An 18229-nucleotide genomic window follows, 5' to 3' on the forward strand; every position below is an offset into this window, starting at 1 on the left:
ACCCCTAGAATGTAGCGTATAGTGAATGATGAATAATGAATTTGTGAATTCACTACATTCATGTTGATTACATTATATGCACTTAGGCGCCTATTGCCAACAAAACAGACATTTGAAGCAGTTTTACTCACCACCTGTGGTTCTGACTCATGAAGGATCATTATCGCTGTGACCACTCCATCTTTCAGTTTCAAATGATCTGTAAATCCAGCATAGAACAACTGGGCCTTGTTTATGAAACCATAAGCGCTGATCCTGAGGGCTTGAGCAGCCACGGAAAAACATGAGATATGCATTTTAACCAATAAAAAAGTGATTGCAACTATCAGTTTCTATGGTTATTTTAATGACAAATATCGAGAGCCCATCAATGTAATGCATGAGCACAAAGCTCTCAGCTCCACTTAACACTGGGTTCTTTGGGAAGCAAGGTTATCTTTCCCTCACAACCAAAAACACACTTCTTTGGTGACATTGTTGATTTCGTCTAAAATCAAAGTGACAAATCTTTCTCGAGCAACTCCTGTGCATGGCTGCCGACGACTTCCGTAAAGCCGAACGAAGTGCGTTGATGGGCGTGCTCTTGCTCTCTCGCTCTTTTCGATGTGTGCACGAGTGCTTTTCCGGGAGAAGTGCCCGTACAAGGAATTCTGCCCTTTATTATATAATAAAGGGCCAAACTCGAAAAAAAAATGTCTGAAGTTTGTGAGCAACCTGAAGAGTATTTTTGGCACAGAAATACTCCGTTATAAGTCCAGCTCGTTTTTTGGCCATGTTTAGCATGAGAATCCAACACTTTAACAGTGTAATTAATTCAGAATGCATGAAATAGACCCCCCCTTTAAGACAAATCATGTGCAAATTCATAAGTCAACACTTTTGCTGGGTATTTTCTGTTTAAAGCTGCAGTGATCTAAAGACAGTTTCAAAAACGCTGTTTGAAATCGTAAAAATCGTGTTTGTGACATTACAAACTATCTTGTGCCGACGGGCTTTAGCATATCATTAAACTATGCTCTGAAGCAGGGAAGTTTCAAGAGAATATATCTCAGTATATTTTTCTGTTGATATGAAAAATCGGGTGGATTTAGCTTCAAAGTGGGTGGGATTATAGACTGATCATTGGAGTTGCGCTGCCTCTACTGCCATGAATTCGCTCCTCATCTACCAACGAGTCACCTCGTCTACTGACCACGATACAGCCATTTCTTTTTTCAAGTTGCGTGCGACAGTTGTTTAAAGCAAGTCGTTTCGTGAACAAATGATACTCCAGTGGCTATTAAATCTAGCGAGTTTGGTGTCTCATGTTTGAAATCCAATGATGCTGGTAGTGACGATTCTCTCTGACCAATCAGTGATCTGCAGTGTTAACACGTAACATGTAGTATCGGTACGGCACGCTTGGAACCTCCTATTTAAGGTGGTACTGTTTAAGCGAGCTGTACCGTTCCGCACTGAGCCATCGCATATGGTGGAAAAGTGCCATAAGTTGACCGAGTCGATCTCTAAGCTTGTGCAAATGAGTGGAGGTGGGGCTTATTAGCATATTCAAAGATCCGCATATATTAAATAAAGCAAGGGTGTAGAGTTATATTCAGGCTATTTTAAGGCATGAAGACATTTTTTTTCACAGGAATTTTTTTTTTATATATGTCACTTTGGTGATCAAAGATGAGTTTTAAGGGATAAAATTATTGACTACAGGGGGACTTTAAAGTGAAATGTTTTTTCTTTCATCTTTCTTTCATTTTATAAGTGAAGACAGATATTAAGTGTAGAGAGCAAAATGTGTATATGAATATACGAATATGTGGAAAGTTTGACTCACTAATGATTATAACATGATGTTGTTAATAAGGGTTTATTTTTAAATTAATTATTCAAGAAAAATAGGGGCTTTCACACTGGAGGAACCTTTTCATAGTTCCTAGATCTTTTGACTGAAGTACTCAGATTTTCACGTCTTCACACCGCAGGAACTTGGAATGATTATAGTTCTAAATTAGCTCCTACTTCAGAGTAGGGTCTCACCCAGCACTATAGGAACTTGACATAAGTGTACGTTGATTGGTCAAATGCATGTCAAACACTGGCACCCTTGCATTTTTAAAAAGCCATGTAAACATATTTACTTAATGAACATGGAAAACAGCGATAACGCCATTTACCTGTTGTCTGCAGGGTTGTGTTCTTTTCTCTGCCTCGATGATATGTAATACTGAAATTTGTCATATGAGGTTTTGTCACATAGCCCCACTTTTTGCTCTTTCAGTTACATAGATTATGCATTTATATTCCATCTCTGTTATCACGAAACCCGCGACACACAACCGATCACGGCATCCTCCATCCGTTGGTTTTTAGTGTTTGTAAATGCCCCGCTTAAAGGCGCTGCTGTCTGCCACTTCAGAGTTCCTAATGCCAATGCGAATGCAACCAGGAACAAGGCCTGGGGGAAACATTAGTTCTCGGGGAACTATCATGGTGGCTAGTTCCTGTAACTGAGTTCCTATAACTATTCGGTGCGAAAGCCCCATAATGTAAATAGTCAAGTCAAGTCACCTTTATTTATATAGCGCTTTTTACAATGCAGATTGTGTCAAAGCAGCTTTACATTGATAACTGGTACATAATTTGGCTGCACAGCAGCTCTTAAATAATAGTGTCAATGCAGGCAGATCAGAAGCACTGTTGAATAAATGTCAAGAATACTGTTGAATATCAAATGTCAAGTGTCCGCAACTAAGCAAGCCAAAGGCGACAGCGGCAAGGAACCCAAACTCCATCAGGTGACATCAGGTGGCAAACAAGTGGCAAATAGGTGTTAAAATGGAGAAAAAAAAACCTTGGGAGAAACCAGGCTTAGTCGGGGGGCCAGTTCTCCTCTGGCGCACAGTGCTTTGTTACAATCAGGTTGCTATCATAAGTCTGATAGGATCGGAACAATCAAAGTATTTACTGTATAAATAATAAGTATAAATATAAGTATAAATACTTTCATCATTTGAGGGAATGTCTTGAGCGTAAGTAAATAATGACATTTAGATATTTTTTTGTACCATTTTGTACTTTTCGTTGGTACAAGAATCTGAAGTGTCACAAAACACAACTTTTTACTATGGCACTCACATTTTTTTGAGCATATACATTTAAGAACCCTCTTCTGGTCTTAGAATGTCTACACTTTTAATTGACCCTCACCTTTTTTGTTCATTTGTTCTTTCTTTTTCTCACTAGATCTAAAGATGTACAGTTCTTATACTAAATAGTCACAATAATGGAAATAATGAAAAATTGCCATTTTTGTGCCCCCTTTCTATATATCCAAGGGCAACCCATTCATGCTTCTTTCAGAATTTTTGTTAACTTGTATTGATTTTTCTTTTTTTTTCTTTTTCTCTTTTTTTAATTCCCCCCCCCATACTACCAATGCCACTGGTTTTTCTTTATTAACCTCTTGCTTGGTTGCTTTCGAGTGAAGAATAGGCTTCTACAAAGTTTCGGTAACCTTGGCCCGAAGTTCTAAGTAGGGTTACGCATATCAGTCCACAATGTTCAGATTGGTTTCAGAAATGCTTTTCATACTATTCTTTACTGAGAGAATTAATTTCAGTAGCTCAAATAAAAAAAAAAGAAAAGATTCCTAACAACTTCTTTCTTTTTTCTTTTGCAGGGTCTCTTCATCTTCCTGATATATGGAGTGTACAACACTGAGGTAAGTCCGCAGTGCATCTCAAGGCTGACTGAGTGAGTGAGAGAAATGACATGATGTTTCTGATGGGACCCCCACCCCTCCAAAGGAAGGTTAGGGGGGGTGGCGGATTGAAAGCGGCCTCTTTTTTTTCTTTTTTTCCACATGAGCGTCCCACTGCCCTTCATGCTTGGGCTAACTTATATGCATCCAGTCCCACCATTAAACACTGACACCCGGAGTAAAGAGCCAGTCATCCCTCAACCACATTGGCCAATATTTCACTGCCTCTTTAAGTTTTTAAACTCATGGTCTTCCATTTAACATTCTGACATTAGAGCTCACCGCCGGTTCAGACACAGAGGCACAGAGAGAAACGGATATGTATGCAGGACGGTGGGAAGATCAGGTGGAAATTTACCTGCAGAATGGCTATTACCATTTAGATGCTCCTCTGAAGAGTGGAGAACTGAACACAAGTGTCATGAATTGGGGATGAGGCGAATATTTTCTAAATTGTTTTCTTGAAATTCAAATCCGAATGTGAACAAGGCACATACAGTATGGATGACTGTAACTGCTGTCATCCAATGTAAGATCAGTTTATCTATCTATCTATCTATCTATCTATCTATCTATCTATCTATCTATCTATCTATCTATCTATCTATCTATCTATCTATCTATCTGTCTGTCTGTCTGTCTGTCTGTCTGTCTGTCTGTCTGTCTGTCTGTCTGTCTGTCTGTCTGTCTGTCTGTCTGTCTGTCTGTCTGTCTGTCTGTCTGTCTGTCTGTCTGTCTGTCTGTCTGTCTGTCTGTCTGTCTGTCTGTCTGTCTGTCTGTCTGTCTGTCTGTCTGTCTGTCTGTCTGTCTGTCTGTCTGTCTGTCTGTCTGTCTGTCTGTCTGTCTGTCTGTCTGTCTGTCTGTCTATCCATTGTATGTTAAAATGAATAAATAGATAATATATATAAATTGTCATAAACCCAAAAAACATTAATTTAAATAACTAGTAAATGTTCATTTATTTAATATAATAAAAAATGTAATATTAATCAATTCATATTATTTATCATTTGAAATGTTAGCATAATATTTCAAATATAACAGCCCAAGATTCACTCTTAGCACATGGATAAGTGGAGTTTGCAGGCCTTAGACCTCAGCTTCTTTTTTCTTTTTCTCCTTTCTTCATCTCCACCCTGAGTATTGATAAAGCTCCCCTGCCTTTTGTCTACTTTTGCGTCTACCTTTTCAGTGCCTACAAAAGAGGTGTAAGGAGATGGCCCTGAGACCGAGCCCTGTATTGACACAGCAGAGACTCGCTGGTGACCCTCTCCGCATTGTAAAATAAATCATCTCCGCATTCTTGCTTAACAGGCTTTTTTAGTACGTCGGAATCTATTTTCCAACCCCCGGCTCTCCTTGACCCAGAGGTCTTCACAATTTGTGAGCAGCTCGTGTCTGCTTTACACTTTTTTCAAAGGGGGTTTTGTAAATATATAATGTAATAATCTGTGCTTTTATTTTTTTGAGAATTTACCTCGTTCCTTTTGTGTCGTTAAATGACAAGAAACAATAGCAGATTAAGTTTCACCATCTGACACCACAAAGGAAATTCTTGTATAATTGAAAAATTGAGGAGAATGATCAAAGTGTTTGTATACAAAGACTAAAAAAAGTCGCAGAATATTTAAAGAGCGGAAGAAAGAGGCCAAAGTGAAACGATCAACCCTGTCTGCTCTCATTTAAAGAAACACCCGCTTCTCCCGAGATAAAAAAAAAAAATCTGTTTCACATGTCTGTACAGTTGATTATCTCAAAAGAAACATACGAGTGAGAATATGCAAAATCAGCCGTTCCTGAAAGCGAGAGAGAGAGAGAGAGAGAGAGAGAGAGAGAGATCAGCACCACATCCCAAGAGATTCACATAACATGCCATTTATTCCCAATGTGCATGAGCCATTAGCTAAGACATGAGAATATTTTACAGTCAAATACTTTAGATACCTTGTAAATTATGTATAGTTATTTGCTGAACAGGAGATTGCTTGAACAAGAAATTAATAACAAAATAGTAAATATGCCCAGTATGGTATATTGTGTTCTCCTGCTTAGATTTCTTATAATAACAGGCTGTAATTCAATTTGATGATAATTTCTTTGAGTTTTTTTATATACAGTAGATCATCCCACCCCAAGAACAAATTAAATCTGATCGCTTTGATCATTAAAAAAATAGTAAAAAAATTTAGTCTGTTTTGCTTAATAATGGTCATCCTTGTTTTATGACCTCTGCTTTTTTTTCTTTGGTAAATCTATCCATTTGCATTGCTTTCATATGGAAATTTTATCTAATGTATTTTTATATTGACCATTAGGGCTACATCACTTTAAAACCTTGAGAGGAAAACAACTAAACTGCTTTTAAAAGCAGCAACTTCAAACAAGTACCTCCAGTTGCTGGAAATGCTCTTTTGTCGAATAGCTTTCTATGATTTTACCTGGAATAAAGTGATTTGATTTCCCAGTTCCATTCATTAAAGCTACAGCACACTTGATTTGGTGAAAAGAAAGTGTGAGAGAGGGAGAAAAGAGTGTCTGTTTGCAAATCTGACATATTACTGTTGACTCCGAGCTGTCAGAGCTTTTCTGTTCTCTTCATTAGCTCTGTCGTCACGGTGATAGTGTCTATTCAAAACATGCTAGTGTGTGTATATCTGCATGGCAGCAATAATTTATGACAACAGCAGAGCCTAATGAAGTCATAAGAGCTAATGCATATTCACCAGCAAAGGGCTGGAGCTTGTGCCGAACTCGTGCTGGGAAATGCAGGCTTTTTTTTGCGGTTGCTGAGAGCCAGGCTGGAAAATATTATCTAGCAGGCCAGGAAACAGCTGGATTGGATTGTAAGATGTGAGGAATATTGTCATAAAGAATTTTTTTTTATTATTCTTATTTTTATTATATAAACACATAAAAATGACTCCTAGTTTAGTTTTTAACATGTTTCCTTTTATATACTTTTTATATTAAAATGAATGTAGATTAGAATGTATAATATTTGAATTAATTTTATATTTATTTTAATGTAAAAAAATGTTTTAGTGTAATGTTCTTACTGTAAAAATGCAAAATACATGAATACATTTAATATTACTTTATTCAATCATTTATTTTGCATTATTTATATATATATATATATATATATATATATATATATATATATATATATATGTATATGTATATATATATATGTATATGTAGATATATGTATATGTATATATATATATATATATATGTATATATATTATGTATTAAATTTTTGTTCTTTAAGTTTGTGACAAGCACATAAAAATTATTTTTTTTTTCATAAGAGTAATAATAAAGAAGCTGCCCTACATTCATTAGTCTCACTGTGTTGTGCTTGGAAAACTGCAAAATCACAAAAAGTATCGGTACTCGTACTCAGTCCTTAAAAAATGGTATCGGTGCATCCCTAATAATATTAATTAATATAATTCATTTTCAGCAGTGAAACTTTCACTTAAAAATATATTTTCCCCCCAAAACATTTCAAGTTGCACAATTTGCCAATGCTGTGATGTAATAAACATGGCGCTAGAAAAAAAGGCTTTAAATTTGTTGTGTATTTACGAGTTATCGGCTCACGTCAGTTTATTGTACTGTGTATGTCATTCTATATGCATCACCCAACATCTCAGTTTTTCTCACACAGTCCAAATGTAATTTGTTCTGCAAGGGTGGTCGTTTCCCCTATCGCTTCATTTCCACAGCCCCCTGTGCAGTGTGACGGATGAGAGGTTAAGACGATCTCCTTACTTTGCCCACTCTATGTGTCACTTTCAGCACCCATTACGTGTGACAAACTGGAACATTTTGGTCTGCAGCACTCATTGACTTTTATGCAATGGCGGCTATTTGCTTTCTCTATTCCCAGTTCGGATTGAATTTCACCTTCCCGGGGCCTAGACTCATGCAAGCGCAAAGTGTTTTGTATTAACTGTTTAGTATTGAGTCATGACACTTTAACCATCCACCCCCTCCTTGTTATCCACAGGTTCGAAACACAGTCAACAGAATCAAAGAAAGAAGAAAAGCCCTAAATTTCTCCGTAAGTTCTCCCAGCTTGCATGTTGTCTTGAATACCAGAGGATTTCTTTATATAGTGCAAATGTCATAACGTAGAGTGTGTTTTGTGCATGTTTCGCCCCCGGCCCTGTTTCACACACCCACTCAGGCCACCTCAATCCAGCCAATGTCAAGCAGCAGCCCTGGGTTACATGTTTCTAATCCTGTGGAAGCTCGTCCCTTCACATTAAACTGTCAGGCCAGTATTTATATGTGAGGCTGCTGTTGACGGAGATCACTTAGCTTCACCAAAGCGGTTTAAAAGTAGTTAATAGACACCCACCCCAACCCCCCTGCCCCCCCCTTGGCGCACCACCTCACCTCCACCGACACTACGAACGGTTCCTCTATGAATGGCCACATTAACTCTCCTCCGGGCTTGTCACGGTTTATGGCCTACGGCAGTTTGTCCCGCTCGGCCCTTGCCGCGCCACCAGGTCATTGAGAACGGAATGAGACAATTTCTAAAGGCGGATTGATTTTAGAATATGGCCCCCTCCCTCTTCCCTTTGACCCCCCTGACAGGCCCGACACCGTTAAGACTGGGACTTGTAAAAAACGACTGTGGCCCCAAACGCGAGTGCCAGGTAGCAGCTGATAAATCGTAGCGGGCCGTATTAGCAGTGGGACCCTTTAGCGCTCTCTGGGCAATTTTCCAATTTTCAAAGTCCACGCGATGAGATTCGTCGGCCGCGTGTGGCGGATAGTTTCTTAGCTAATGCCGTTTTGCGTCATAAATCTAGAGGTGATATACTGTATCTCACTGAATAGCTTTGGTGCTGGACGAGGTCCAGAATAGGATAGGAAAATGTACTCTTCTTTATTGGATTAGAGCAGTGGTCAGGGAATGTACTGACTTCCAATATAGTAGTAATAACGTACAAGACTTGCTGGATGGATGTTTGTTTGTTTTTTCCTGAGGGAACCCTTACATTTTTTGTAACTTATTGTAGAGGAATTTCATGTTTATTTCTTTAATTGTCTACCCAAGACCACCATAGCAACCACCTAGAATGCCCTGGCCACCACCCAGAGCATCTATCTATCTATCTATCTATCTATCTATCTATCTATCTATCTATCTATCTATCTATCTATCTATCTATCTATCTATCTATCTATCTATCTATCTATCTATCTATCTATCTATCTATCTATCTATCTATCTATCTATCTATCTATCTATCTATCTGTCCATCTGTCCATCTGTCCATCTGTCCATCTGTCCATCTGTCTATCTCTCTCTGTCTGTCTTTCTGTATTTCTGTCTATTTTGTCTATCTCTCTCTGTCTGTCTGTCTGTCTGTCTGTCTATCTGTTTGTCTATCCAGCTGTGTATCTATCTATCCAGCTGTGTATCTATCTATCCAGCTGTGTATCTATCTATCTATCTATCTATCTATCTATCTATCTATCTATCTATCTGTCTGTCTGTCTGTCTGTCTGTCTGTCTTTCTGTCGATTTGTCTATCTCTCTGTCTGTCTGTCTGTTTATCTGTTTGTCTATCTATCTATCTATCTATCTATCTATCTATCTATCTATCTATCTATCTATCTATCTATCTATCTATCTATCTATCTATCTATCTATCTATCTATCTATCTATCTATCTATCTATCTATCTATCTATCTATCTATCTATCTATCTATCGATCTATCCGTCTCTCTGTCCGTCCATTTAATTTCATTTTGTGATGATAATGGTGAAAATATTACATGTTTCAGCTTTAAATCAGGCCTGCAATTAATTGATTTTAAATGTTTTTAAATGATTTTAAGTGATTTCAGTTTTCCAGTCTACATGTAAATAGTTACTATAAATTACATATAATGAATATACAGCATTATATTAAAGCCCTATTTGTTGAACATATGTAGCAGCTTATTAAACACCTCTCTCACTCTCTCCTTCCCTCTATAGTTTCAGTACTTGCCTTTTGTTTATTCATGAGCCAGACCAGTGCTGCCAGGGCGCTTTATACCAACTGCCACCTGACCCATGTGACCTCACACTTGTACATACTGTGGCAGATTGCTTGAGAAAAATAAAGCTGTCAGTTGCACCGGCCAAATGAAAAACGAACGTCCTGCGATACTAGCAGGGTCTGGATCCCTGACAGCCCTGAAATATAGATATAAATTGGAAGCAGATTAGTTTTTTGATCCTAATTCAAGTTTTGACAAGATATAGGATGGAAAAGAGAGAGATCTAAACTACATATATGTGCATTTCCTGTTGTAAAATGTTCACCCGTATGATCTTAAATGCTGGAATAGTGATAGGTTATGCATTTACTTCTTTCTGAGAAAACATTAACATCTTCAGAAGCCTTCTTAACCAGGGCTGCATGTCAAAGCCCATTATGTATTATTGTGCGATACGAGGGGTAAAGCTGTGGGTTTTTATGTCAGATCTAGTTTACATTCCTTCTATGGGTATTTATTTTGCTGTACTTCCATACATGTCTGTGTACTTTTTGGTCGTGTATTGTGTAATGCATGACTTCTTGGCTCACAGCTTTTTTTTTAACATTAGTTCCTGTTGCTTTTCTTCAATATTTCTTTAATCAGTCTTCGTACTGAGTATTATTTAATTCACAATGAATAATAATGAAATGCAAGGAAACTGCTTTCATTCTCTCTGATCCCAAGAGTTAAATTAATTAAAAAAAGATACAGTTTCACTCAAACTGTAGTGCTGATAATATCAATTACAATGGACAAAAATCAATTTTAATTGGAAAAATGCAAAATAGCGGCATTTTCATTAGTGATCTTAAACTTTTGTACCCCACTCTGAACTGATGCATTTGTCTTCACTTCCTTTTTCTCAGAACTGCGCCAGTTCCAGGCCCTCCAGCTCAGTGGGCAGTTCTCGGCCGGGCAGTTCTCCAGTGCCAGGTATTTTGGAAGGGCACACCGTCACCACCAGCCACTCAAGTAGCTCCTTGTCCAACAGCGACAACATCACCCAGAGTTCCGACAAAATGAGTGAGTCGTCGGTTTATTTGTTGATCAACGTCAAAAAATGAATCATCTTTTCAAGGGCTGATTGGCCAGCTAAGATGATGTACATGTATATTTGGGTTTTGTGCATATATGTGTGTGTATTTTCAAATGGCAGTGTGTTTATATAAAACAGAGCTTTAAAAATCTGTCCTAAATTATGGCGAGAGGAAAAGTAGCGATTGGCAAAGAGGGCGAACTCTAACATGACAGGCCTGTTCTGGAATTGTAACATTCTCCAGACCCAGAAAAATGACGGGCTTCAATCGCTTTCTCTGACCCCAGCGTTTCAGGACTGAATCATAGTAATCTCAAAGGGAGTTCAAGCAAATGAGAGATTTCATAAAGAGAGAAGGGAGGGATTGAAGGAAAGAAAAAGAGTCATTTTGTAAATAATATATAAAATCGTATTATTATTACACAGCTCTCTTTAGTACTTCATCCTGGTTGGTCAGTCTATAATATAACTACTATATTAGCACACCGTATTTAATTAAATTATTAAAATAAAGTAATTAAAATGTATTAAAGTAATAATTTTATAAATAAAGTAAATATATACTCTATATTTACTTTCCTATATTTCCATAATTATCCATATTTATTTAGTAAAAGTAATTAAAATTAATTAAATTAATACTTTTATTAATTAATTTATTAATTAATTTACTTTAAATTGATAATTCATATTTAATTATATCATTTAAATTATTCAAATCAATTAAATTAGTACGTTTTCTTTACTACATTGATAATCTGTATAAAAAAATGTAATAATATTAAAATAAAAATTGTTATAAAAAATTATTTTAATTTACTTTTGACACCCTATCATGTGTCCTTTTTTTCCCCCTTGGCTTAGCTTTTCTTGCACAAAAACTGATTAATCATGACATGGCCAATCAGAGAGCAGAATCATACACGTGCACTAATTCATACAGATTGGCAGCTGTTATTATCCAGCCCATTACTCAAGGTGAATTCACTCTGAGAGGAATGAAATGTCAGTTTTACTTGGCATTGTGCGTGCAGACCATATGCATATGCAGAAGGGGCTGTCCCGTGCATTTGAGCGATGCAACTAATCATCTTGACGAGACTCGCCCGGACTCTCGCCGTAATCGGTTGCAATGCGAGCCATGATTGAATATTTGTTTTTAATGCAGTGCAATTTTTTAAACCAGTCAACCAGCCACAAGACTAAGTGCTAAGAAGAAACGTATGTATAATGTAACCAAGAGGGAGAGAGCCGCTCATACACATATGAGCCCAACTGTGAAAGGCCTTGTCTTGTAACAAATAGGGCCAAACCCACAATAAATGCTGCCGTATGCCCTGATTGTGTATAACATATTGTGTATAACTGATTGTTGTGTCTCTTCCATTCAAGGTCAAGTAATTTTTGAAGCTGAGTGAGCATGAGAAAAAGCGTTTTATGTTCACTTTTGATCAATTCTTGTCTTTTCCTCCTTTGAGACAACGGTTTCAATCCACCAATTATGGCAATGAGAGCATGCTATATGCATAAAGGAATCAGGAAAGGACAAGTGTTTATGGAAAAGAGAAGCACAGCAAAGAAGTTTTGACTAAATGTAAACTCTGAAGTCGTATATATATCAATACTGAAATATTGATATATATATTGAGACGTGCACGGCTGCGCGCTCCAGTAACTTTCCGCACTCCACAGGCGCCACATGCAATGTTTTTGTCATGAGACAGGAGTAACAACTGCAGATTATAAGTTACCTGCGGTGAGTCCGACATAATGAATCCACTAACACGATACAGCGAATGCCGGTGGTAAACACTCGTGTTCCAATACTCGTGCACGATTTTTGGGAGGTGTTCCTTTGAAATGAGCTGTGAAGGAGGGGGGCTGTTCTTACGCATGCGCTCATTTAAAAAACTCAGTAACAGTCTTTGAATTCTCAGTCGACCAAAAAATCCACTCTATCACCTTTAATGTAAAAATGCCCATCTTGCTGAGTATTCAGGTAAATAAATAAATTGCGCTACCAATGGTGATTAAATCGATAGTTTAGCTCATATCACTTCAAATCATGCAAATTATTATTATTGTTATACTTTGTTCTCAAAATATTAATGTAATAACATCAGCATTGTGTGACTACATGTATTTAGTGTGTATTAGCTGTAGATTTTTTTTTATTTCTGTAGAGACTAATCTCTAAGGTTAATTTGTCATACCATACAATCTGCCATCAAAATGATAAGTTTAATTATTCCAGCTGCTGTGAGAAAAGGCTATAAGTGATCAATCATCTGCCACATCCTCACATGCGATATATTCTATATATATATTCTATATATACTAGCTGGGACTCCTTTATGTAAACAGACGTGACGTAATGACGCAAAGACGAATGGCGGCATGCTCAAATTTCCAGCGAAAACTCACCAGTACCTATTTTATTATAAAACATTACAAGCCCGTTGTGATTCGGGCTAAGGTAAGGTGATAGTTTTGAATACTGGCTGGTTATGTACTTGCTCAAAAATTCATTTTGGATAATTTTTAACCAAAAAAGTTAAGGACTGCAGCTTTAAAATGTATTGTAGGAGCTACTGTTACTTTTACTGTTCTTATTATTGCTCTCTCATGGTTTATCTTTAATGTAATAGCACAGTGAATATTTAGAGTAGGGCTGTACAATGAATCGACTTTCTAATCGCAGTTACGATTAAGGATGCCACGATTTCGTAATCGTTCATAGGCATGATTACAAGGATAAATATCCACTTACATTATTCTGCGTGTTTAAGAGGTGTGTTATGAGCACGTCACGTTGTGAGAGGCGAATCACAGCTACTTCAGAGCGTAAAAGATCTAACCCAGCACAAAAGGAGCTATCAGTGACGTAGGTGTACACTGATATGTTGAACGCACACGAAACACCAGCACCCGCCATTTTTGAAAAGCTGTGTACACAGCCTATATATTTACTCCACGAACTCTACAAACATGGAAAACGGTGATAGATGGACCTCTGAACCGTACGCTAAGGAGAAAATCCAGGGCGACTTTGAGCAGACCAAGCAAAACATGATTATTTCTGCTAAGCTGGCGACATTGGGCATCAACCACACGGGCACGGCAAAAGCTAATACTGTTTCATATACTATCTACTTTCTTTGTTTAACAGTTCTATCTAATAACGTATTAGACAGGACTGTTAAACAGATCGTAAACTAATGAAGATGGAGAATGCGGGCACTTTGTGCTCAGGATCTGTCTGAACTGTTCTCATCGCTGTCAAAATAAAAGTCAGACGCATCGTCAAAATAAAAGTAACAACAACAAGCACAGTTTACATCACTTCAGGCCCTAGGGGAACATTAGTTCTCGGGGAACCACACTGTTGGCAACAGCCCCTATTATTATACCATGCATATGTTGACTCTTTTATTATGATTATTTAAAGAAGAACCCAAACCAATATATAGTTAACATTTGAGGTTTAATGCTATAGAAAAACAATAAAAATTGTTTTCAGATTGTTTTTTTTTTTAATACAAAAATATGGCACGCAGTTGCTTCAAACAATGGTATAAAGCTATTCAATACATCATTCAATGTAAACTGTGATAATCGTAATTTAATAATCGCAATTACAATTTCAAGGGAATAATCGACAATTATGATTTTTGCTATAATCGTGCAGCCCTAATTTAGAGCTGCTCCAGCAGGGCTCAACAACAATGATTTTTTTCTACTGGCCTGGTTGGGCCAGTGGTTAAAATTTGTAGATACCAGTGAAACATCACAATTTTTAGCTATAGAAATTGAATAAAGTAATCAAATGTAAAATAACACTGCATAGTCTTCACTGTATAAAAATACATTTAGATTAATCATTATTAAAGTTATAAAAGTCATTTAGTCAAGGTCAGTTAGTTTCTCTTTGTATTTTGAAGTTAGATTAACATTCAGGACAAAGACAACAGTAGGAATATTAGGCTGCTGTCACTTTAAGAGCTACTTGTATCTAACATACTGTTACACACGCATTTTCTTTCTCAACTGTTTACTTTCACTTAACACATAACCGACTATGTTTCACAAGCATACTTGCCTATATGGGCATTTTGACATAATTTTGTGTGAATTTGTTTATTCAAGCGCAGGAAGACATGAAAGAGAACTCAATTTAAAAGGCTACTTGCACAAAACATCATGTAATTACCCTACCGCCTTCCTGTAATAATGTAGGGAACAACTCATACATAAATCACATAATAGTTGATGTTTTTACTTGCACATACAATTTAGTTTTAATCCAAATGATGTATGTGTGCTGAGTAATCAAGATAACAAATAAAGAGCATTCAACAGAAGTGCACACCCTCTCTCTTTACCACGCCACTGCATGCTGAAAGGGGACATCGGATGGCAATTTTCCACAAGTTAGTATGATTCTTTAGAATCTTCATGAAAAGTCTATAACATACTTTGATTAAAATTTCTTAATGGTTGTGTAAAAAAACACCCTTTTTACCTTGACAAAAACAGCTTGTTCACAGCGAGCCGTTTCGGTGCATGTCCCTTTAAATGATAATGAGCTACTGTTCACCCCACCCCTATCTTCCATGGTCGAGTTGTAAACACTATTTGGTATTGCATTGAACTCACCATTCTTATTCATGCAGTTATAAATGTTCAAAAACGATTAAAATACATTTGAAAATTTCTTGTTAGTCATTAACCAACGCCTTTATAAACCCTCTAGGTAAAAGTAAACTTATTGTAGTGTTACCATGTTATTTTTACATAAAATGTACACAGTTTGTAATAAGACAATCCCCTTAATGCATTGTTCATTATAAACGTGCAGTTATGAATTACAGTGAGAAGGTTCTGAATAGAAATGACGATATGTTTGTTCGACTGTATTATTTTGATAATGAACAAGCTGCGATGTCACGTTTGTAGTGCTTTGTTGAGGCGCCCGCGCAATCAAACAGCAGTCTTTCCAAGGGACTTGCCTCATCGTCATGGCAACGGTTTGTGGCCAGGTCAGATTACGTCAGAGTTTGTTGCCGATTAAACATGTTCAGTCGGGTGAAAACAAACTCCGACCAACGGCAACAGACGCCGACAGGGGTATCACACGCGTATCACACTATCTGCTTCTCATTTCGGAGGCTGCATCCCAGAGATGGGCACTCGAGTTAGGAACTCGGACTCGAGTCGCACTCAAGTCACATTTTAACAGACTTCACACTTGACTCGGACTCAACCTGAAATGACTTCAGACTTGACTCGACCCGACACAAAAGACTTCTGAATGTTTTAAAAATGACTCAAGTCTTTTACCCTTAACCACTGATACAACAAAAATATGAACAACAAAAAAATTGTATTTGAATGGTTTTATAATACATATTCCCCTATCTGTCGTGGTAGATCGGACTCTTGTCATAGAATTTGATTACGTATGTCCATGCATTGCGCGTAAACTCCGAAATGTCATTGGAATCCCATGAAGCATGACGGGAGCCACCGTGCCATATGTTTTTTTGTTTGGATTTATTATCATGTCAGATCAGCTAGATGCACAGAATGCGGGAAAACAATTAAAGACACCGCAACAACATCATCAAATTTTATGAGACATCACATCCACAGAGGTTTGTCACATTGGCTCACACAGCTAGCTATTATACAGTGGTGTAGCTGTATGACTTATTTGGATTGCCAGCCTGTTAAAATATGAACAAAAAAAATCTAGCCTTTAAACCTAGCACTACGTTTTATCAATATTTTCGTATTATATGCAGCTTTTTTCTTAATGTGTGTCCATAAGAGAGAGAGATAGAAAGAGATGTTAATCCATTTATTACTTAAAGCTCATATTTTAACATATCACAATCAGCATGTGTACAGTTTTCTATTGATATTCTTAAAGGGGTAGTTCACCCAAAAATGAAAATTATGTCTTTAATGACTCATCTTCATGTCGTTCCAAACCCGTAAGACCTCCGTTCATCTTCTGAACACAGTTTAAGAAATTTTAGATTTAGTCCAAGAGCTTTCTGTCCCTCCATTGAAAATGTATGTACAGTATACTGTCCATGTCCAGAAAGGTAATAAAAACATCATCAAAGTAGTCCATGTGACATCAGAGGGTCAGTTAGAGTTTTTTGAAGCATCGAAAATATATTTTGGTCCAAAAATAACAAAAACTACGACTTTTATAAGCATTGTATTCTCTTCCCGAATCCTTTCCATTGAATTGATTCCATTGAGTTGATTCCATTGAATCCTTTCATCTGTCGGCGTTGGTAATGCACTTTTACGTCGCCGTGGTTGTTTTTGGCGATTAGGACAGGATAACATATCTTAAACTGTGTTCCGAAGATGAACGGAGGTCTTACGGGTTTGGAACGATATGAGTCATTAATGACAAAATTAACATTTTTGGGTGAACTAACACTTTAAACATTCCGAGGTTTGATATTTTCTGATATCATCAAAAACAACAAAGCTGTATAAAACAAACTGCAGTATAACAAACCGTGACTCACTGGCGCCATCTTGCGTCCACTTGTATTGAAAACGACTACTCGTGTTGCCAGGACGATTGTTTTGTACATTGTAATGGATTTTGTACATTATCCCTTACATCTTAGGACCTTAATTTCAAACAAAACAGATGGTAGAAAGATCATATTATTTTGTCTATATAATACAACTAGAATAAAAAATAGGATTTGATTATGAGAATTTTTTTCTTTTTTTTAATGACTCTAAACTTGACTCGGACTTGTGACAGAAGACTCCAGACTTGACTCAGACTCCAGTGATAAAGACTTCAGACTTGACTCGGACTCCAGATAAAAGACTTGTGAACATCTCTGCTGCATCCTGATCCAACAAACTCCGACAGACGTGTTTGTTGGTGTTTATCTGTGCGGTGTGAACTGGCCTTTAACTTTAGCCAGTTCGTCGTGGAACTTGCTAACTAACTAGCACATGATTAGGAAAGGCGATTTGCAAAGATTCATAAAAAAAAAAAAAAATCCTATACTCACATCTTCTGGAGGTGAAGCTGGATCACGAAACATCCATCCATCAGGAACTTTTTAGCAAAACCTGCTTTGTACTGCCCCTCGTTCAGAAAGCTGTCTGGTATAAAGTGATTCACGCAAACATAAATGCATATAGGTAGATCGGGGTGTATTTCCTTCAAAAACAAAATTAATCCACTGCGTCTTCAGTGGCTCAGGTGTCGAGAGTAAAGGACGGTTGCTATGTTCATTCTTATATCCAACAAAAAAACACCTCAGTCGCTAAGGAGACATTCTTGTCTAAACCTGCGCGGTGTCGAAACAATGGCGGACTGTTTACAGCTAACTCA

At 37.2% G+C, this 18229-nt stretch overlaps 1 protein-coding gene across 1 annotated transcript in view; it reads left to right on the plus strand.

The window, feature by feature from the left end:
- LOC137028140 (adhesion G-protein coupled receptor D2) overlaps window positions 1–17709 on the plus strand; it is a 50941-nt gene extending 33232 nt beyond the window's left edge. The window contains exons 19-22 of the mRNA XM_067396902.1: window positions 3674–3715; window positions 4947–5033; window positions 10676–10832; window positions 17645–17709. Of these exons, the coding sequence (XP_067253003.1) occupies window positions 3674–3715; window positions 4947–5033; window positions 10676–10832; window positions 17645–17709 (351 nt within the window). The remainder of the gene's footprint in view (window positions 1–3673; window positions 3716–4946; window positions 5034–10675; window positions 10833–17644) is intronic.
- The last annotated feature ends 520 nt before the right edge of the window (window positions 17710–18229 follow it).

Source organism: Chanodichthys erythropterus, chromosome 10 (assembly GCF_024489055.1).
Source record: "Chanodichthys erythropterus isolate Z2021 chromosome 10, ASM2448905v1, whole genome shotgun sequence".
NCBI lineage: Eukaryota > Metazoa > Chordata > Actinopteri > Cypriniformes > Xenocyprididae > Chanodichthys > Chanodichthys erythropterus.